Below are 22,768 nucleotides of genomic sequence, written 5' to 3'. Positions count from 1 at the left end.
TGTCTTTACCCACTAAGCCATCTCTTTGGCCTCCAGTATATATTCTTAGACTATTTTTTCCTATTAATTTGTCTTTTCCTACTGATTTTTTAGAGAAGCCTGGTTTGCTTTGTTTGCAGGGGGAAACATTTGAGATGTGGTCTTACTACGTAGCTCTGGCGGTCCTGGAATTTACTCTGTAGACCAGGCTGGCCTCAAATTCATGGATGATACCTACCTGTCTCTGCCTCCTCCACGTGCTGGGATTAAATGTGTGTGCTACTATGCCCAACTGAGAAGTCTCTTTTTGATACATGTTTGGTTTATAAGCTTACAGGCTTACAATTGTCTTCCATTGGGTTATCTTATGTTGTTTCTCTCTCTCTCCCTCTCCCCCCCCGTGTGTTTGTGTGTATGTGTGTGTGCATGTGTATCTCTGTGGAGGCTGGAGGAGCCATTCTGTTTCTTTGAGGTAGGTACTCTGTCTGAACCTGAGCTGGTGTTTGGGTTTGGTTTTGTTTCTGAGTTGGAAGCCTAGGGATCCTGTGCCTGTGCCCTGAGCAGTGCTGGGATCTGAATTCTGGTCCTCGTGCAGTGAGCACTCTTGTCCATCTGGTTTGCTGTTCCTTCAGTTCTCACTGTGCAGTCAAGCTTCACTGTTTTCCTGCCTGGGCCTCTCCATGTAGAATTCCTTCCTTTCAGACAAGGCAAGTCATAGAATCTCTCCACGGCCAGCTCCAGACCAGGGGCAGAGTGGTGGTGGAGGGCAGAGGTTAGCGTCCCCGACTTGCCTTGAAGAAGATAAATCCCAGTGTCTGTGCTACCCTGGGAAGAAGTTATAAGCTACGGGCAAAACATATGTCTATAAATATCACAGCCATCCCTCCCCCATTAATTTGAAATGGGATTTGCCTTCTACCAAGTTCCCATATATAAATGGTGTGGTCTCTGCTCTCCTGGCTCTTTTCAATTCTTTAACTGGAAGAAAACAGGAACCTGACCAAGACCTTGAACTGTATCCATTTGGCATAGATCTGCTGTAGGTCTTCGTTTACTTGTTTTGAAGCCCTGACTGTACTAGGACTTGCTATGTAGATCAGGTTGGCTTTGAAGTCACAGAGATCCACCTGTCTCTGTTCCTGAGTGCTGGGATTAGAAGTGTGTACCACCATGCCCAGCTTAAAAAAAAAAGTTTTTTTTTTTTTAATTCATCTTATGAGTAACTTTTGTCTGCACTTACACAAACAGGCAACTGTGTATGCCTGTTTACAAAGAGGTCAGAAGAGAGCTTCAGGTCCCCTGGAACTGAAGCTGTGAATGGTTGTGAGCCACCATGAACAGGGGCTCTTAAAAACACTGCACCATCATCCAGCCTTGTTTTCTTTCCTGTGTATGTTTGTTGGGGAAAGTTTCCTGTAGCCCCAGCTACCCTTGGACTGGTGATGGAACCAAGGGTAACCATGAACTCTGCTATCCCTGCCTCTACCCCCAAAGGCTGGGATTATAGGTCATCTCTATCATTTATCCTAACAGTGTATTATTTAATAACAGCTTTTAATTTTGATAAAATCCAGTTTACCAATTTTTATTTTATAGATAATGCTAAGCTAACTTCAGGTAATGAGGATTTTTTTATTATTGTTTTCTCCTAAAATTTTCCTATTATATATTTAGATTCATGATCCATTTAAGGTTAATTTTTTTGTTTCGTTTTTTTCTTTTTGAGACAGGGTTTCTGTGTGTAGCCCTAGCTGACCTGGGACTGATTCTGTAGACTTCACTGGCCTCCAACTCCCAGAGATCCACCTGCCTCTATCTTTTGTTTGTGTGTGTGTGTGTTGTGTGGTTTTTTTTTTTTTTTTTTTTTGGTTTTTCAAGACAGGGTTTCTCTGTGGCTTTGGAGCCTGTCCTGGAACTAGCTCTGTGGACCAGGCTGGTCTCGAACTTAAGAGTGCTGGGATTAAAAGCGTGCACCACCACCATCTAGCTAAGGTTAATTTTTAAAATAAAATGTAGGGGGCTGGAGAGATGGCTCAGTGGTTAAGGGCGTTGCCTGCTCTTCCAGAGGTCCTGAGTTCAATTCCCGGCAACCACATGGTGGCTCACAGCCATCTGTGGTGAGGTCTGGTGCCCTCTTCTGGCCTGCAGACATGCACACAGATAGAATATTGTATACATAATAAATAAATATTAAAAAAAATAAATAAATCTTTAAAAAAATAAATAAAATAAAATGTAATGTTTTAGTTCTGGGGGTGGGGTCAGGTGTGGTATGCATGGAAGCAGAGGCAGGTGAATCTCTGGGTTCTAACTAGCCTAGACTATAGAGCAAGTTCCATCCAGCCAACGCCACTCTCGGAAAACCCTCTATCAATCAATCAGTCACTAAGATAGTTTAGGATTGTTTGGTTTCTGCATTCCAGTTTTCAGCATTCTTTTATGAAAAAGCCCCCCTTCCTCAAGCCTGCTCTGCATATCTGTGAGCCAGTAGGCAAGGTGGTGCCAGTCTTTCTGTTCTTTGTTGTTCCTTTGATCTGTGGAGCCACAGTAGAGAACAGTTAAGTCTTGACTACTGTAACTTTGGAGGGAGACACAGTAGAGAACAGTTAAGTCTTGACTACTGTAACTTTAGAGGGAGACACAGTAGAGAACAGTTAAGTCTTGACTACTGTAACTTTGGAGGGAGACAGTACAGTACAGTAAACAGTCTTGACTACTATAACTTTGGAGGGAATTGTACTTTAATCATCAGTTTTCTTGCTTGTCTTACATTTGTCTATGAAGTGTCTTGTGATTTTTGTTGGAACAGCATTAAATCTAGATCATCGTGGAGCCTGATCTTATTTTTACTTGTTTACTTGAGACAGGGTCCTTTTTTTTCCCATGATATTTATTGAGCTCTACATTTTTCTCTGCTCCCCTCCCTGCCTCTCCCCTCCCCTCTTCAATCCTCCCACAAGGTCCCCATGCTCCCAAATTACTCTGGAGATCTTGTCTTTTTCTATTTTCTACTTCCCATGTAGATTAGATCTATGTAAGTCTCTCTTAGTGTCCATATTGTTGTCTAAGTTCTCTGGGATTGTGGTTTGTAGGCTGGATTTCTTTGCTTTATGGTTAAAAACCACCTATGAGTTGAGTACATGTGATAATTGTCTTTCTGGGTCTGGGTTACCTCACTCAAAATAATGTTTTCTAGTTCCATCCATTTTCCTGCAGAATTCAAGCTGTTGAGACAGGGTCTCACTCTGTGGCAGTGGCTGAGACCCCAGCTGGGCTAGTACTTAAGTGGATCTTTCATTTGTTATATGACACGGGCAGCTTGTTCATTCACTTGCTGTGCATGGTGGCTGGAATCAGAGCCCCTCCCCCCCTTTGATGACGCAGGCTTCTGTTGAAACCTGGAAGCACCTGAGGTGCAGGGTCCATGCAGACTTTGAAGTCTTCACTGTGGTCAGGACAGAATTGTGGTGCAGTAGGCATGAGCAGGGTGGATTCTAATGTTCTCTGCCTTCGGCTAACGGACACATTCACAATTATCTCTAAAACCTGTTTCAGAGCCAGGTGTGGTAGCACAAGCCTTTAATCCCAGCACTTGGGGAACAGAGGCAGTCAGACTTCTGTGAGTTCAAGGTCAGTTTGGTTTACACAGTGGCAGTTCAGTAGGGCTACATAGACCCTGTTTCAAAAAAAAAAAAAACCAACACAATTCCTGCATTAGGACCTCTGTATGAGACCCTGACCCTCTGCCGTGTGCAGTGGTCCCTGTGGTGGGTTTCCAGCACTGGACAAGCTGTCTTCTTCCCAGTGCACTCTGGAGCCTTCCTTCCTTGTTGCCCCCTCCATCTGCTCCTCACACTGACATCGTCCCGGTTCCCACTCCCATTTCCTCCAGTCTGAGCTGAGTGTCAGCTGTGGTCCAGAAGGCACTGAGGAGTTGCTGTTCTACCCCCAGTCCCTCCCGTGAAGTCTTCTGGCTGACCTCAGGATCAAAGGAAGCCGGGTCTCTGTCTCACTAAATGTCTCTTCCCTTTGGGGCACATCAGAGTGCTCGGCCAAGGCTGGAGCAGGAAGTGGCCATTTGGGATTCTCTTTGTGGCGTGTTTCCTTCTTTCATCAGCATGGGAAATTCTCTCAGGCTTACAAAAGCAAAATGGATTCTTTGTTTTACTTAAGTCAGAGTATAAGCTTTCATTCTATACACACATCTGGTTAGGGTCCCGGGCAGCTGGTGCACAGGGCGTGGCACCGTGAGGGCTTTGCTGTGGTGTTTGCTGCAGAATTTGCAAGGCCAAGATTTGCATGTACTGTGCTGCTCCGAGGGCCTCCACTCTCCAGTATGTCAGGCCGAACAGTGTAGTGTCTACCAGATCAATACAGCCACTCTGGACTGGCAAGGTTGCTCAGTGGGTAAGACCTACACACACGGGGGGGGGCATACATCCTACTCCCAGAATTTAAAAATGTAATAAAAAAATAATTGAAACAAAGAAAGACACTCTGTGAAAGGTGCTTGAGAAGACTGAGACACTCAGGGAGGCTGTGTACTGCCTTCTCTTCAGCAGCATCTTTATCCTGGGCAGTAGTTCCCACAACTTTGTCCTCTCATTCACAGTAGAGCAGGCAGAGGCTTTTCAGAGAAGAGTAAGTCTGGGACTTCAACTCAGTCCTGTCAAGTCCCCCACGTCCCAACAAAGGCCCTAACCTTCTCTGTTTAAATGGAATAGCACCTGCTTATCGCGGAGGGATGTCATCTTTACTGGAGAACAGGAAGAACTTCAGATACTCCAGCCTCTTGCACACTTAAGGCTTGCTGAGATTTTACATTCTCATTCAGACTACTCAAGTTTGATTAACCTTTGAAAAATAGCTAAGCCAGGTAGTGGTGGTGTACACCTTTAATCCTAGCACTTGGAAGGCAGAGGCAGGTGGATCTCTGTGAATTGGAGGCCAATCTGGACTACAAAAGCTAGTTCCAGGACAGGCTCCAAAGCTACACAGAGAAACCTTGTCCCAAAAAACCAAAATCATAGCTAGCTCAGTCGGTAAGTGCTTGCCCTGCATGCGTGAAGGCCATGGTTCCATTCCCAGCACCCACAAAGCTGGGTGTGGTGGCATACAGCTGTAATCCAAACCCAGCACTGAGGAGGAGGTGGAAGCAGGAGACTCTCTAGAGTGCACTGCCCTGCCCATCTGGTCTGTCTGGTGAGCTTCAGGTGCAGCAGGACCCTGATTAAGAACTAAGGTGAAACAAACAAGCTGAGGGATATGCGCTCTAGATTGTCCTGTCTCCTCCACCAGTGCTCGGATAACAGACACATACCACCATCACACTTGGCTTCTTTACAGGGATGCAGGCGATGGACTCGGGTCCCCATATACAAGCACTTTGCCAACTGAGTCAGCTGCCTGCCCCTTAAGTGTTGACATCGACTGCCTGGGTTCCTGTGTTCTTCAGAACTCCAGTATTGGCGTGTTAGTGATATCTGTATTCACCACAGCCAGAAAAATGTTGTCCCGTGTCTATGAAGTTCTCCTCCCTCCCAGTCCCTGCAGGATCCACTAGCTAAAGCTGTATGTACCTGCCTGCTACCCTGGCACACAAGGATGACTGCAGGTCATGTATGTTCCCTTCCCAACACACACACTTGCTTCATCTTGTGCCTAGACTGCTGTTACTCCTTAATAACATGGAACCACACTCACAAACACACCTTCATATAGGTTGATAGGAGCCCCTCTCCTCACAGACCCAGGATAAGAAAACCTGTATTTTCATGATTTGTCCCATAGGGTGTCACCTCATTGTAGCTCCTTGTGATGTCCTCCCTTCTTGGCCCCATGCCAGGTCCCAGCAAACACTCCACCTCCTCATTTTGTGATAATCGGCTCCCTATGTTACTTTCTGATCTGTGAGGTCAGCACTGTGACTTGTTCTGTATCATTAGTGACTCAGCAGCAGAGTCAGGACTGGGATTGGAACCTATGCACATAACCACTATTCCAGAGCATCAAGCCACGAGGAGTCGGGCAGCTGAGGAAAAGCTAAGCAAGTTCTCTTGAAGGGCCAGCAGGGCACCCACTCACCAGGCACTTAGGAAATTTACTGTCATGGGTGACTGCTAGAGCAGGTCTTGGGGAGTGGGCCCCCACTCAAGCATTCTGGTTTTGGGTGTATTTTTTTGTTTTGTTTTGTTTTTTCGAGACAGGGTTTCTCAGTGGCTGACTCAAGCATCCTGGAGCAGGGCACTAGCTAGATCTTGACCACCATGCTGGCCTCAAAGGGAGAACAGGTGCACAGGAAGGAGAGAGCTTTCTCCTGTCACAAGAGCAATAGTCCATGGTCCGTAGTGGTCTTATGAGGAGAGCCATCCTGATGTGCGGAGCCCAAGTTTAGGAGGGAGTCGGGTGGAATGGACAGGCGAGGATCCACCTTTAACTCACTGTGGAGTCCCTGCCGGACTTCATTTTATTTTATTTGGCTAATTCATTATTTCTGTTGTTCTCTCTCTCTCTTTTTTTGTTTTCGAGATAGGATTTCTCTGTGGTTTTGGAGCCTGTCCTGGAACTAGCTCTTGTAGACCAGGCTGGTCTCGAACTCCCAGAGATCCGCCTGTCTCTTGCCTCTGCCAAGTGCTGGGATTAAAGGCGTGCGCCACCACCGCCCGGCTCCTGTCGGACTTCTTGTGTGACACTCCAAATCCATATGACTGGCCAAAGTGATCTTAGTTCCACACCTGCATCTCTGGTTCGGAGGCTCCCGCTGCCTGAGACTCTGCAGCCAGCCCTGTCCTCATACTTGGCTAGAGGGTGGTGGTGCAGTCCTACATATTAAGCCAGTACTGTTTGCACAGTGCTCAGTTGTGGCTTAGGGGTTTGGCTAGGGCTCTGTCGTGTAGCCTCTTGAGTGCTGAGCGTATAGGCACGTGCTGCCACCCAGCCTTCAGTGTTCTTGTCCATCCAGAAGTGAGGCCATTGTGTTCTGCTCAGTGTTGAGGTGGACTGCTAACTACCAGGCTGAGCTTGTTACTGAGCCTTGGGCAAAGGTGGGATTGTTTGGGGGCTCGTCTGAATGACCCAGGGGTTCACTAGGTTTGTTTCCTCAGCCTCTCAGAAACCATAGTGGCAGCTGCACTCACTGAAGCTAGGCAGAGGACCCATGCCCAGATCAGCACTCTTACCTTCCCAGACCAGTCCACGAACACTGGCTCACATGGTCAGAGGACTCCCTGCTCTACCTCAGGTATTTTACACTGAGGGTAGAAATTTATGTTTCATAGGCGAGAGCATGAGACCAGAACTGAAGCTTCTGAGGGCATCTCAGGAGGAGCGATGTATGGGGGGGGGGGGGTAAGATGGAAGGAGATGAGGGAGGGGAGACTGTGGTTGGTATAGAAGTGAAAAAGGAAATATAGGGCCCAGAAAGGCACAAGGGGCTGGGAACAGTCCTGCTCAGCGGCAAAGGTAGCTGTGGTCACAGAACCTGGCTGAGGCTGTGCCAAGTCCCGACAGCACCATATCCTATGGGAGAGGCAGAGAGGAGTGTGGGAGGGTCTCCTAACCTCTCCTGTCCAGGGTAAACATTACAGACGTAAGCTGCCCAGCTGAGCCTGGGGTGGGGTGGGGCAAAGCTGAGTCTGTCCCTCCACAGTCCTGGTCACCCTGCCCCCACCTGCTCACGTACTTGCGGCCAAGCAGGTGCCTGTGAACATTGTTCGCAACATTGCTGTCAGCAATAGGACACCTTTGTGCTGGAAAGCAAAAGATGTCACTGGAATGGATAGCCTCCAAAAGGTGAGGCAGAGCCTTGAAGCTGTGTGCCTTCCCGTTCCCTGCATGAGGTGAAGGCCATCCTGTGACGGCTTGAGGTTCTATTTATAAAGAAAATGCATAGGCTGTCTCCTTTACTTGCCTCGTGGTCTGCGCAGTAGAAAGGCGTTCGGGCATCTCCTGTAAACCCCAGAAGGCTGGGCTGCTTAGGGGCCTCCTGTTGATCTAGATGCCTGATGTGGGATGGTGGCAGCTGAGACTCCACTGGTGGGGCTTCTCAGCAGATACCGTGGCTATGTGGTCCTTAAAACTAAGGACCCCCCAGCCTGTCCCTGGTCTGAGACATGACATGTCAAGGTACAGTCTCACTTCTTATTGCAGGTCCATGTTCTTGTATTAAAGGCCTGCAGCATCAACCCTGCATGAGGGCAGACTGTCTGAGTCTGCTCAGATGCGCCCACAGGCGTGCATGGGGACTTGTGGACTCTAGCAGCAACCAGAGCCTCTGATTAATCATTTAGAAGGGCAGAGCAGAGCAAGTGAGGTTTCGGATGTCAGGCTGCCATCGCCTGAGAAGGCCTCTGTTCTCGTTCTTGTGACTCATTCCTGCCCTCGTAAGGGACACCTGTGAGGTTGTAGACTATCCAGGGACCAAGGGACTTCTAGTATGAGGTGTGGGGTGGCCCTGGAGAAAGACCCAGGGATTGGTGAGTAGACACTGACCTTCCTTGTAGCACAAAGACAAGACGTGGGTGACCGCCCTTCCCATAACAGTCGAGCCCTCCCACACTTGCTCGGCACCAGGCCACTGGGGCCGCTCTGACCATTCTGGTCTACCTCAGCACAAACTCTTGCATTTGCACCCAGATTGCAAAGTTCTAGGTATCTGTCCCTCTGCAGCCCCCATACAAGGCTGGGGCTGAGAATACTGGCTGGTTCAAGGGAGAGGGATGGCTTCAACAAAAGAGGCAAAGCAGTAAAGGAGCCTAGACCCGATGTCACCCCAGTCTGATCATCAGACCCTTCCTGCTCTACTAATGGCCGAACAGGATGATCTCTGTCCTTAGTGAATGAACAAGGCTAGTACTCTGGTTGATGTGAATGTACACAGAACCTAGAACCAGCCTTTGTCTCAAGTCTGGCCACCAGGGGGCAGCACTTGACCTCTAAGGATGCTCTCAAGCCGAGCAAGCTCTGCAGCGCCAGCACCTTTCCGGGCCAGGTGCAGCCTGCCCACTGCTTTGTACCCCCAGCTCCCCTTTTCCTTCTTTAGAAAAGAAAGGCTGAGAGGGGTGTGGAAGAAAGAACCGCACAGGGCTAACACCACTTACAAAGGCTCTCAGCAGCAGCACACACACACTGCTTTGGCTATAGAAGGCAGCTACCAGGACAGTCCATCTGGGCTGGAGCCATCTCTGTATGACTGACTGGTACTCCCAGCTCAGCTTCAGTAAGTGCCCACCAAGCAGAGAATACATGACTGATTCGATACTGGGAAGATGTGAGGATTCTCAGGCAGATTCCCTCACAGAGGTGACAGGGACAGTGGCAACATGGAAGACAGAGCCGCGCGGCCCCTGGGTGGACAGAAATCCTGAGGCAGAGACCAGGCCTTGCTATTCAGTACAGGAGCCACCCTCTGGAAATGCAATGAGCCCCATGAGCAGGTGGGCGTCTAGAAGGTAACTGTTGGAAGATTTACCATTTCTAGGCCCACAGTCGTGCTACAAGGATCTGGAAGGACTTCCTTTAGACTTACTCCTGGGCCACTGCTGCTTTCGTTAACTTGAAAGCAAGAAAGAGGTGGGTAGGAGACCTGTAGACCCCACCCTGTCCCCATCTCGGTCCTCCTAGCCTCAAGTGTGAGGGAAGAGCAGTCAGAAGGTCTTTGGAAGGTTCTGCCCTCTGGAAAAGGGTGCCTTGGGCATCTTTTGACATCCGTCAGCAGTCTGAGAGGAATGGTCTGGAAATCTTTAGGTTACCAGGTTTCTAGGAATTAGTGAGAAATGAGAGCTGGCAGGAATGACCTTGGCTGATCTGGAGAAGGAAGCAGGATTTGGTATTGTGTTGACTTAGCTGAGCAAGCTCAAGGTCCACTGGTCCTCACAGGAGGGAAGGCCCTGTGCCTGGTGCCCCATGTCTGCCCCTCAGAGAGGTAGAGGTTGGATGGCATTGTGTGGTAGGCTTTTGACTTAAGTTTTGGCATTGTGAGCAACTACCCAATGGATGTAGCTGGAGACTATGGGGCCAAGTGGTCTAGCATTAAACCTGTGCCAGATCCTAACAAGCCAGGGCACTCTCCTATATCAGCTCCAGTGGCCAAGATATAAAAATAGAAAACACAGGACTAGAGCTGAAGGCCAGCTGCAGGAGAGCTGGCCTGATTCATAAAATCCGTACTCCTCTGCAAGTCTGAAGTCCTTACTGCTTATGGATTTGATGAGTCCTAAGGTTAAAGTAGCTTGCAGCTGCTCCCCAGTGTTTAGAATGGGCCGTGGGGAGAGAGACCGAGCTGTGCCTACTGTAGGCTTAGATCCAACTCCATTCTGAAAGCCTCCAGCCATCTCCCCCACTTGATCTGGCTGCCCTCCCTGCTTGCTTTACAATGTAGTTTGCTGCTGAGCAGCTCTCAAATTTTTGTTTGTTTGCTTGCTTACTTGTTTGTTTTAAACTCCCAATTACTTCTTTAAGGCACAGATTTGAATTCTATTGGGCTTAGCTGAATCTGAAGGAGTGCCCCTCCCCACAACCTTTGTAGAGCAGGGGACAGCACTTCCTGTCTTCTTAGCTGCCTGAGGTCCACCAGCTTCACTGCCTTGGCTTAGGGTCATTCTGTAGTGTCCTAGTGTTCATCCTAGGAGGAAGAATGCTGTCCCCTTGAGTGACAGGGGAGAGGAAGTAGCGGGCAGGAGAAGCAGGCTGCAGAGCCCCTCCCTGACACCCTACTCTGGTCCTGGAGGTTTACACCAGACCATTCTCACTCTCCTCTCTGTTCTCTCTCCAGTGTACGTGGTGGAAGACCAAAGAAGAGATGACCTGGGCCCATCCACCTGCCTCACAGCCTGCTGGACAGCTCTCTGTTGCTGCTGCCTCTGGGACATGCTCACCTGATGAGCCCAGCTCTCCTGCTGGCCCGTCTGTGGCACCTCTGACAGGTGTGCCTGCTCCCATCTCTTCTGATTGCTGTAATACGTGGCTAGCTCTGCGCAGACACCGCTACCTTGAATCCTATGGAGTTTTAGATTAGTAAAGGTTACTGCTATTTAATTCAGTGACTTGATCTTTTTAATGTTCAAAAGTCATTTCTTACTGATCCTTAACAAATGTGCTAAATAATGTTACTTTTTGGCCAAAGGCTTAGTTATGAAATATATATTTATAATGTTTAAATTATACACTCCAAGGTAATGGCAATGTGTGACACACCACTAGATCTCTGCTCACACCCTGTATGTTTCAATAAATCTGTCCAAAACCTGGTCTCTGCTGTATTCCATCCACCAGAGCTTGTAAGAAATGAGCATGTCAGCTGTGACCACTGCCCGAACCATAAAGAAGAATTTTTCTTCTATTCTAGCTACCTCCTCACAGATGGCTTAGGCAGGCGTATTCACCAACACAGTTCATACTCGCTTTTGCCCGGGGCCCTGGGAAAGGGACTTTTGGGTGACTGACTGCCCAGGGTTGCTCTCCAGTCCACAATCACAGGGCCTTCCTGTTCCCTCCCCTCCTAAACTAGTTGCCAACCTGTTCACCTCACATTTGGCCACAGGGTGTCGCTAAGCTGTCAAAAAACAAGTCAAGAGTTTCCTTGGCTGCTGGCAGCCCAGAGCAGCAGTGGAGGGCGGGGTGGGAGATGTGCTTCCAGTGAAAGTTACCTTTGGCTAAACAGTGAGTATGAGCTAGCCTGGGCTAGATGAGATCATATCTCCGAGAAACAACCCACAATTTTATATCATTATACATAACATCAATACCCCCAATTTATTGAGGCACAAAGCCCACCACCAAACAGTTTAACACCCTGCCTGGACTCAGCAACTGATCTTGAATCCCTGCAGTGGCCAAGTGTAGAGCAATAGGAAGGGATGAATTCTAATGTTTACTGTTTTGTTCTAAATACTTAAGTCTACACCTAGTTTTCAGTAATAGTTGTGTTTAACTGATGTACAATATAATTCCTGAAAGCTGAACAAAATGAATGAGCTGTCCCGAGAATGTGTGAGCCATCTCCCCCAAACCACTGCCCCCTTTGGGGGTGCTAGAAAGCAGGACCACTGGCCCAGTATGGCCAGACAAGAGAGAGCCTTGGAGATGCTACTTGCTATTGAACTTGGTTTGGGAATTTGGGGAGGAAACAAGGAAGAAATCTTGAGGCCAGCTGTGGCTCTCTTCACCTGTCAACTCCCTTCTTCCTCCTGTGTCCTACATAGAGGCCCGTGAGCTACCCGTAAGGACCAGAAGAGGAAAGGGATAAGACCTGAGGAAGACACTTACTCTCTCCCTCAGCTGGAGAAACGCAGATGTCACAGAGCAAGACGCAGCTTTTTATTGGTCTAACCCACATGCCTACTGACAGGCTCGGGCAGCCGTCTCCATCTGCCCTCCAGACTTCCCTCTGTTGAGAGCTCCTGGCTTGCCCCCTGGAGAACAGTGTCCTGGGCAGGGGTGCCAACATTCAGGTGGGGCCTGAAGGGGGCTCAAGGTGTTGGAGAGACCGTGGGGCCGAACCCCGCAGAGCCCCTGCCTTGGCAGGCTAGCAGGGGTCAGGAGGGGAGGACACTGCCAGCAGCTCCTACTGTGCCCTCCGTGCCATCAGCATCTCTCGGATGTTGTCCTCGGCTTCCTTAACACTCCGCTCCAGGTAGGACTTTTTCTGCTGTAATATGAGAAAGAAGGGTTAGGACCAAAGTGAGCCGGTGTAGGTATTACAGCCACAGGTTATGATGTCCTCCCTGGACAGTGATGCCAGCAGCATGCTGCCAAATAAAAGGCAGGGAAACTCAGCTGCCACAGCACTCCCCCGAGGCAGCAGACCTAGCCTGGTACAGGAAGCACAGATGCCCTGCAGAGGGCAGGCCATAGCACCCTTCCCCCAGAATGAAGTACATGAGGTTACACTAGATGAAGGCCAGAAAATTCCAGGACAAAGCTCCTGCCCCACATTGGGCTGTCTCCTCTGAGGGTTTTCCATGGCCTGAGCCAGGCACCCCCAGCCTCTGTTGTATAGGGCAGACAGCATGGACGCACTGTGCGGCGAGCCCAAGGCAGCAGTGAACTGCACAGCTCAGGCAGGCAGATGAGTCAGGGAGCAATCTGCTTTTCTAATGAATCTGATGCCGCCACGATCCAGAACAATGACACACCATTTAGTAAAGCAGGCTTATGGAAGCTCGCCTTTTGTCCCATCTGGGTCCTAAATTAAAAATCTCAACTTCAACAAAGAAACATAACTACTTTCAGAAGACAGACCAGGACCACAAAGATTAGTCAAAGGAAATGACGTGTGTACACTATTTGCCCTGTGCTCATGTCCGGGGAACAGAGTTGTGGCTGTGTTTCCACTTAGTAGACATGACAGTGCCCATTGAGGATACTCAGAACCACCCCTCTTAGGTACATATGACTGAGGGAGCCCCACTGGGGTTTGGTGCCACCACTGCCTTCACCCAAAGTGCCTACATGACCCAGGGAAAATCTAAGGCAGACAGCAGGCGGGCCACACATCACCGTGCTTCCAGGGACATCACGACCTGCTCAACAGGCCCTCGCTTGCTTGGAAACTGAAGGTACAGACAAGGAAAGAGCATATCTACAAGGTGGTCATTTGCACCAAACCTCTGATGTACAGTCTGCAGGTCTCTGCCTTAAACTTCTCCCACATGGCCAGTTAGTTATTGAACAATGCATTCCAAGGCTCTGCAGAAGTGACACAAATCTGTACCAGTTCCTGTGTGAGCCTGCCTCCAGCCTGACCTTCCAGTCAAACCCCAGTCCCCTGACTCATCTCCCATCTGCCAACTTGCACCCACTTCCTTACAACACCAGGAGCACCATAAAAGCCATCAGGACTATGACAATTCAGCGGCCCCAAATGTGTACTGTTGCTAAGGAATTTTGCTTAAGTACACTGCTTAACCCTGATACAACCTATCTCTGACAGAGTGGGGACTGAACTTCCCTTGATAAACAAGCCTTAGAGTTCACTTTTGAGTGTAAGAGGCACTCACTGATAACTGCTGGCTCATGACTCAAGAATGTGCCCACGCAGAGCTGGTCACAGTGCCACACACCACCTGGACACCTGGGCCGAGCCTCACAGAAGTACAGACCAGGCCGTGGAGAAAGCAGAGCTCTCCCTGCCACAGCTAGCACTTAGGGACCTGGGTCTGTTGCCTTTGCTCCGACAAACTGAAGTCACAGATGGCAAAACCATAAACAGAACATCCTTGCCCTTCCCAGGCGTCTGAACAAATGCGGGTCATAATCCTCAGCACTGAAATGTTTTTATCCCATAGCATTTTTTCCTTCAACCATCTTTTTAAAAGATAATGCAAATAAGCTTTTCTCTCTTTAAATCTTGGCTGGCTGGTTTTGGTTTTTGTTGTTTCTTCTTTTTAACTTCCTTTTTGAGACAGGGTTTCTCTGTGTAGCGCTGGCTGTCCTGGAACTCCTCTGTGGAACAGGCTGGCCTTGAACTCACAGAGATCCACCTGCCTCTGCCTCCCAAGTGCTGGGATCAAAGGCGTATACCACAACCACCCTAGTTTTTATTTTTAGAAGCAGGATCTCCCTGTGTAACCTGGGCTACCAGTGTATTGTAGTAGTCTTCCTGCCTCTGTCTTGCAAGTGCTGATATTATAGGTGCACACCATCAAACCCAGCTCTTCAATCTTCAGTTTAAATAGATTTAATGGGCAATTCTAAAAACAGCCAACCACTAACTCAATAGTTTCTGTCTCAGCCTCAAGTACAACTAAGCCCAATGACACCCAACCTAGACCATGGCACCTGCTGAAAGGTGAGCTCTCACAAAAGGTACCCTGCAGCCCTGTCTCCCATGAACATACTCTTGAACAACCACCCTGAAGTCTCCAGATTCAATCCCGTTATGGATTCTAAATCCAGCTAATGTCCTTGAAAGAAGGTAATGTGCAGACAGGTCCCACACAGAGGCAGAACGCCATGTGTGCTCTAAGTAGAGACTTGAATGATTTGCCTACAAGCTGGAAAAGCAAAGCAAGCACTTTTTGAGGCCTTCCAGAGGAAGGGCAGACCCACTGTACCTTAATTCTGGACTCAGCCACCAAGAAATGGGAAAACAAATTGTTGCTTTGTTGTCCTAAATCTATGAATTTGTGGTGACTTCTTATGTAGCTAAGAAATCTACACAGCACCTGAGAAGATGTGTGTCCCAGACACAGTCCAAACCGAAGTCTCCTCTGAACCGAGAGGACCTCCTGATGTGTCACACCTCCGGCCACATCAACTGGGAAATGCCTCTAAACATTTAAATGCTGGGATCATACTTCTCTCAAAAACAACTGTGAGAAACTCAGCCAAAAATACAAATGAAACCATAGGAGAGGATAAAGAAAACGAAGGAAGCAAGACTTAGCTAACCACTTCCCGACTAGTTTATTCCTGAGAGGTCAGGAAGTCAGCTCCAGTCCTGACTCTGGCTCTGGCACTGCAAACGCAGGCACTGTCCACCACACCTGTGAGCCCTGCCTCAGAAGTATCTGGAACTTCCTGAAGTGTCTCTGAAGTATCTTTCTTCTGCTCCTGACCTCTACCCAGTGGCTGGGGTCTTCCTTCCACAAAGCCTTCTCTTCCATAGCTTCCCACCTTAGAGGAAAAGGCAAAGCTACTTTGTCTGTGGGCTGATAAATCCAAACAGCATGGCCCGGGCGGCTTTTAAATACCAGTGTTCTGCAGGCTGGGGTGAAGACCAAGGCTGATGAAGGATCTGGTTGGCACTGTCTGGTCACAGACAATAGTTCCTCCTAGCAGTGCACAAGTGAGCTCCCTGGTCTCTTATAAGGACACTAATCCCATTCAAAGGGCTCCACCCCCATGACCTAATGACCTCCCAAACCCAGCTCCAGGCCTCTATCAAGTGTCAGCTTATCTGAGGAAGACACGGCCAGTGGGCAAACTTGGTCCTGTCTGTGCCTGGGTCCTAGAGTCTAGAATGGCTGGTGCACAGCAGCTCCTGCTGCCAACGTCTCGGGGCCCTGGCACACTCTCTGCTCCTTCTCCCCTCCAAGTTTAACAAACAGGGAACACGTACCAGAAGGGGCAAAGGCAGAAAGTGATCATCCTTCACAAATCCTTTCCTGTTTGGGTTTCAGTCCCTAACCTTTTGCCCCTGGATATATATAGATTTAAAACTAAATCTTCACTGATGCCAACAGGGACATCAGAGCCTTGACCTCTCAAGTCAAGTCAACTGCTATAGCTTAGGAAACAAATCTTTCCAAGTCCCCAGGTTCTAGACTCTGGAGTCTGGAAGATACTACACTATCTGGTGCCTGCCTTGGGGCTTCTGTGAACTTGGACAATGGGAGCCCCCGGAACCCACCCCTTCCAGCAGCAGTCCTGGGAAAGGCATGTGCTGTCCCTCACAACAGCTGCCTCCTGCCTCTCCAGTTCCCCTCAGAGCCCTTTCCCTAGGGAATCCTCTAGTTCCACCAAACCACAGAGCTGTGGGTGCAGCGACATTCTTATGGGACCTTCTTTTGATAAGAATTTCTGAGACTTCCTGTGGGTTCAGCATGGCCAGGGACGTGATATTGCTGGAGTTCTCGCTCACAGATCCAAGGTTCTTTTTCTGGGAGATAGTCTGAGGCTGGCTTTTCAGTCTCATCAGAGGGACAAGGTTCAAGTACTCAGAACTTTCCCAACATGACACAATCTCTCAGATAGACTCCTGAGGTAATTCACCCCGTGACTCTCCAGGTTTCTTTCTCTCAGGAACTCTCTTCTAAATCTGTACTTTCCCCTTCCTGTTTGTCATGCCTTAGGGTTTAAAAAGGAAGATTTTTGTTTTGTCTTTTTTTAAAAAAAAAAAAAGAGAAGGTAGCCTTTTTTTGTGTTTTTTTTTTTAACCCAGGCTGCCTTTGAGCTCATGATGGGAATACAGTTGTGTACTGCCACACCAGCTACTATAAGCTCCCCTCTTCGCTCCTCGGCTCTTTCCATGTGTCCCTTGAATATGCCTCTCAAATTGCCCCTTCTCCTCAGCACCACAGTAGGCCTCCGCCTAGCCCTGTGCTTCCTATCCAGGCTGCAGAGACAACAGGCAGGGCTGTCTTGTCTGCCTGAGATATTTTGTGAGATCTATGTCTTCAGAGGCCTTCTGTTGAGTCTGACCTATTCTGGCCATCTACTTTCTCCTCACAGTGAACCCCAGCTTCTAGCTTCTCTAGACCCTCGCCAGCTTCAGAAAACTGAAGGCAAAGGCTATCTCCTCCTCCTCTGTCCCTTGACATCCCAGATTAAAAGTCCAAAGAACAGTATGACAGCTCATGCCTACCATACATAACCCAGCACCCAATTGTGACTTTAAAAAAGAAAAGAAGAGAAAAAGAAATAACAAAAACGGAGTTGGAGAGGGGGCTCTGTTGGTGGTGTGTGGATTCTCAGCACACACTTACAAAGCGAGTGTGGTGGCCCATGCCTGCGATCCTTGTGGGAGAGAAAGACACAGGACTGCCTCTGGGTCCCACTGGCCAGATTTGCTGAGGTCCTGCTGCAAAGGAGGAGGTGGAGAGCAGCTAGTAAAGACGCCATGTAGACCTCTGGCCTCCAGTCTCTCACACTGAAGGACACGCACAAACAGGCACACAAAGCACAGCCCAGACTTCTGACCACTTTCGGTCAGACATGTAGCTGGTCCAAGGGGCAGTGCCCACCATAATGAAGCTAGAAAAAGGCCAAGATATACTAAAGGTAAGGGGGTCTATCTTGGCAGACAGGAAGCCAATGTGGAAAGCAAGGGGGAGAGGAAGAAAAAGGAAGGAAGACGACAGGCAGGACAGGAAGTTAGGAGGCAGTGGGAGCATCTCTGGGACAGCAAGGATGTCTGATGACCTGGTGAAGAGAGTGTAACAAAGACAGGAAAAGTCAGGATGTGATAAAAGAGTCAGGTACCGACCACCCGTGAACTCCCACTGAAGATGCTGGTCCCACTGTGACTGTAGAACCACAGCTCTGAGGGACAAGCTCAAAGAGAACAAGCACCTTAGCAGGGTACGGTGCCTGCATTCTTACAGAAACTACAGTAGAAACAGCCTTTAGAGGCCATTCTGCTCAAGGACAGGAAGGAGCCCATAACTTGTTCGGTAGACACAGACTGTAGTTTTCCTGCAGAGAAGCTAATGCTGCTCCCATCTGGGGTCATACCCCAAGCCACCTGGATCCTCTGCTCCCTGTCCAACTCAACCCATCACGACAAAGCGCGTGCTACACTGCTCCAGTGGTGTGGGAGAATTGTCTGTGTTCTGTCAATCATGTTTTAAATAAATGCTGATTGGCCAGGCAGGAAGTATAGTCAGGAAAACCAGACAGGAAGTAGAGATGATGCAATGAGAACAGGAGAATTCTGGGAAGGAGGAATTGATTCCTCCCAGTCCTGTGCAGACCACTGAGGAAGCAGGATGTGACCTACCAGCTGAAAAAGCTACCGAGTCATATGGCAAAAAATAGATCAAAATAATGAGTTAATATAAGCTACAAGAGCTAATAAGTAGCCTGAGCTAATGGGCCAATCAGCTTTATAACTTATAGAGATTTCTGTGTGATTTTCTTTTTTTAAAAAAAAATATTTATTTATTTATTTATTATGTGTACAGCATTCCTTCCATGTGTGCCCACAAGCCAGAAGGGGGCGCCAGGTCTCATTATAGATGGCTGTGAGCCACCATGTGGTTGCTGGGAATTGAACCCAGGACCTCTGGAAGAGCAGTCAGTGCTCTTAACCACTGAGCTATCTCTCCAGCCCCCCCCACACCGTGTGATTTTATTTGGGGCTTGCCAGCTGTGGGGTACCGGGAGGGACAGAAACCCCAACAAGCAGCCCCCCTTCGTGTTATACCCCAGCATATCAGAGCATAAACTCGGGATTGCGGGGGGTGGGGGCTTTCTTCTTCCAAACCAGTGGCTAGACCCTAGGTCCCCCTGAGGTCATGTGACCTCTACTGCTATGAATACCATTGGTGAATAAAGGAACTGTCTTGGCTTGTTGATACGGCAGAACTTAGGTAGGCAGGGAAAACTTAAACTGAATGCTGGGAGAAAGGAGGCAGAGTCAGAGAGAAACCATGGAGCCACAGCCGGAGACAGGCGCTGAAACTTTGCTGATAGGCCACGACCTCGTGGTGATGCACAGATTAATGGAGATGGGTTAAACTAAGATGTAAGAGTTAGTCAATAAGAAGCTAGAGCTAATGAGCCAATCAGTGACTTAAATAACACAGTTTCTGTGCGATTATTCTGGGGCTGAGCAGTCGGGAACCAACAAGCGACCTCATCACAACACTGCTGCCTTGCCTAAGAGTTCCATTTAAGCTCCAAGAAAGCTGGGGGGCAAGGGTGAAGGAAAGCTTACAAGGAGTGCAGGGCCAGGAAGCCAGCTTGTCCAAAGCAATGGCAATGAGCAGGCTTCACCCAGTCATCAGCAGCAGGCAACACTGGCTTAAAAGTGAGGATGAAAGCCCAGAAATCCTGTCCACTGGCCGGCACTGATACAGGCTGGGACACAGGTTCAGCAAAGGTTAGGGGGAGAAGGGACCTGGAGAGCAGTGGTTTCTTGTGTGGTTCCACCCCAGAAGCAGAGCATCAGCAGGGAACTTGTCAGAAATGCGCATTCTTGGGCCCCAACCAAGACTCACTAAATCAGAAACCCTGGGTTGAGTCTGATAATCTGTGTTTTTACAGCCATCCGGTGATTCCAAAACCTGCTGAATCCTGAGAGCCAGTGTTCCAAATCAGGAGCCAGGAAAATTTTCCAATGAAAGGCCAGATAATAAACAGTTTATGTTGTATGGGGCTGTCTGTTACTGTAACACGAAAGCGGCCACCAACAGTGTGTGAGTCAGTGGGGTGGTCTCACCAGTCGGCACAGCAGGCCTTGGAAAACAGACTGAGGCCCAGATCTGCTCGGCAGCTGTAATTTGCCAGCCTCTCTCCTCAAAAAGACGGAGCTTTCCAGGGTGGAATGAGCAGAGCAGGTGGAGTAACAGTGACTTTAATCAATGAACACTAACAAACACGACCATTTCCATGAACTCATTCATTCAGCTCGCTTCATGGAACAGCTTTCCCGACTTTTTCCTTCAACTGGAAATGTCCTGGTGTCAGACATTCACGGCACCCCCTCCCAGCTGCCTGGATGAGGCCCCATTCACTGGGGGGCTCTCTGCCTTCTGCTTACGGAGGTTGCATCATCAAGTGACTTCAACTGGAAAGCAGATGACAACCCACTGACACCCCCTCCCCATATTCCACACAGCTCGGGGTACCCACTAGATTCCACACCTTCAGTGATTGTGCCCCTCCAGGCTGGACTCTCACCACCACCTCGAGACCTCCCGGACACCAGTGCCTGCGTCTGCTCCAGCACGTCTTCAGTCACTCTTACGGTCCAGGGTGCCACCCTGTCCCTTCCCTACCTACCTAGCTTATATGCCACAGACCAGAAAGGAATTTTAAATTTTCAAAAACACAAAAACAAGCTGGGTGTGATGGCGCACGCTTTTAATCCCTGCACCCAGGAGACAGGGGCAGGCAGATCTCTGTGAGTTTGAGGCCAGCCTGGTCTACAAGAGAGTTCCAGGAGAGCCAGGACTATTACACAGAGAAACCTTGTCTCAAATACAAACAAACAAAAAAATGGGACTGGAGAGATGGCTCAGCAGTTAAGAACACCGGGGGCTCTCCAGAATCCCGAGCTCAATTCCCAGCAACCACATGGTGGCTCACAACCATCTACAAGAGAACTGATGCCCTCTTCTGGCCTAAAGGTGCACAAGCATATGGAGCACTCATACATAAAATAAACAAACAAATCTTTAAAAAACAACTTTATTGCCCCCCCCTTCTCCTTTGCCCTCTCCCTCTGTTGCAGCTGCCTAGAAGATGCTAGCCTATGTTAAAGCAATCACCTATGCATGCCTGCAATGGCTAGGTACTGCTGGAAGAAACGTTTCAATGTGCAGAACAGTTCCACAGACCAGACCCTCAACGGATACTCATTGGCCAGAAACCCTACTAAAGTCCTCAGCGTGTCCACCTGTCTACGCTCCAAAACTGGTTCATACTCATTGTCTCTGTCTTCTTGAATCTCTTCTCCAGTCTCCCTCAGCTCACCAGAAGAAAGAAAATCTAACGATTAATGCTTTCTGCTGCTGAATCTAATGAACCCATGTGTGAGATGCACCCTCCCCACTGTTAAGACGAACAGCGTCCCTTCCTTTCTGTAGGAATCAAAATCAGTCTCCTACTTAAGCAACAGTGAACTCCTGGTATTGATGATGACTCTCCAAAACACAATAAATAAAAGTGAATTTTTTTTAATTTTTTTTTTTTTTTTTGGTTTTTCGAGACAGGGTTTCTCTGTGGTTTTGGAGCCTGTCCTGGAACTATCTCTTGTAGACCAGGCTGATAAAAGTGAATTTTAAAGATGTTTTAAAGAGGGGTGGGGTGGAGACATGCTTGACCTGGTGTGGATTTTGAAATTGCAATGCCCACCTCCAGTGACACACTTCCTGCAACAAGGCCACGCCTCCTAATCCTTCTCACATAGTACCACTCCCTGACGACTAAGCATTCAAATATATGAGCCTATGTGTGCCATTTCTTATTTAAAACCACACAGATAGTAATAGGGTTCTGAGGAAAAGCAGTCCGCAGGAGGAAGCATCAGAGATAAGCAAGGCTATTGCAGAGGTGCTTCTGAACATAGACTAGGGCAGATGTGTTCAGAGAACTGGGTATCAACAAAACTGGAGCACAGAGATGGGCAAATGAGAATCAGTCTTAGACAGAGTCTTGTGTGGGGTATTTTGTTTACACTCTGACACTCCAGAGACTACCAATAAAGTTTACCTTGAATCCGAGGGCAGTGTTAGCTACTAGTTGACCGGAATTAGCCTTAGAGGTTTTGGAGGACCCAGGACATAAAGAAAGACACAGAAAGTAGTAGGAGGGGCTTAGAATGATTCACAGGCCTTTTTTGGACCAAGGGGGGGGGGAGGCCACTGGTTGGTCACTTCTCTGGTCAATCAGGTTTTTACCCTGATATCCAACTCCCATGAGTTTTACTTAATAACAGAACAATAAAAGTAATTGCTTCAGGGTCTTCTTATTTGTTTGTTTTTTAAGACAAGGTCTATCTATATAGCTCTGGCTATACCAGAACTCACTATGTAGCCCGTTACCCTGGAACTCAGATCTACCTGTCTCTGTCTCCAGGGTGCTGGGATCAAAGGCATAGATCACCATGCCCAACCAATTATACAGGGACTTAAGCCACCAAAGTTCCAGTATTTATCTTAAATGCAAAATAAAGCCACAAGGTTTTAAACTCTAAGAAAAGTCAAATCTTTTCACAGAATCTCCTTCTGACTAAAGCTCAGAATGAACACACAGCTTCCCTCAGAAGGGCCTATGAGTCATAAACAGGTAACAGGTGTGCTCAAGACAGTGTTTCTTTGTCCGCAGCGAAGCTGCTGTCATGGCTAAGCATCCTGGACCAGTTAGTTGCCTGCGATGTGCAGATAGAATGTCTGAGTTCTATGGTTGAGAGATGCTGTGAAGTACAGGATTACAGACCACACATTTTAAGTGCGGGAATTTACCAGGGCGCTGCAGCAGTCTTTAAAAGACAGTGTCTTACCCGTACCCTCCCCCAAGTCAGGCAGGGGTGGTGCTCACCTTAATCCCAGCAACTCAGGAGGCAGAGACAGGAGGATCTCTGTCTGAGTTCAAGTCCAGCCTGATCTATAAAGGAATTCTAGAA

General features: G+C 48.5%; 1 protein-coding gene and 1 long non-coding RNA gene across 2 annotated transcripts in view; one reads left to right on the top strand and one right to left on the bottom strand.

Annotated features, from left to right (window-relative positions):
• LOC142847825 (uncharacterized) overlaps window positions 1-11,226 on the top strand; it is a 55,535-nt gene extending 44,309 nt beyond the window's left edge. Inside the window, exon 3 of the long non-coding RNA XR_012910307.1 lies at window positions 10,751-11,226. This is a non-coding gene — a long non-coding RNA (uncharacterized LOC142847825). The remainder of the gene's footprint in view (window positions 1-10,750) is intronic.
• A 1,046-nt stretch (window positions 11,227-12,272) lies between these two features.
• The window catches only part of Pfdn1 (prefoldin subunit 1), a 54,625-nt gene continuing 44,129 nt past the window's right edge, over window positions 12,273-22,768 (bottom strand). Inside the window, exon 4 of the mRNA XM_075968926.1 lies at window positions 12,273-12,625. Within this exon, the coding sequence (XP_075825041.1) occupies window positions 12,542-12,625 (84 nt within the window). The 3' untranslated portion in view covers window positions 12,273-12,541. The remainder of the gene's footprint in view (window positions 12,626-22,768) is intronic.

This window comes from Microtus pennsylvanicus, chromosome 4, assembly GCF_037038515.1.
Source record: "Microtus pennsylvanicus isolate mMicPen1 chromosome 4, mMicPen1.hap1, whole genome shotgun sequence".
In the NCBI taxonomy this organism is placed as follows: domain Eukaryota; kingdom Metazoa; phylum Chordata; class Mammalia; order Rodentia; family Cricetidae; genus Microtus; species Microtus pennsylvanicus.
The sequence above is the reverse complement of the archived record's forward strand: the minus strand, read 5'-3'. Positions and strand labels throughout refer to the sequence as shown.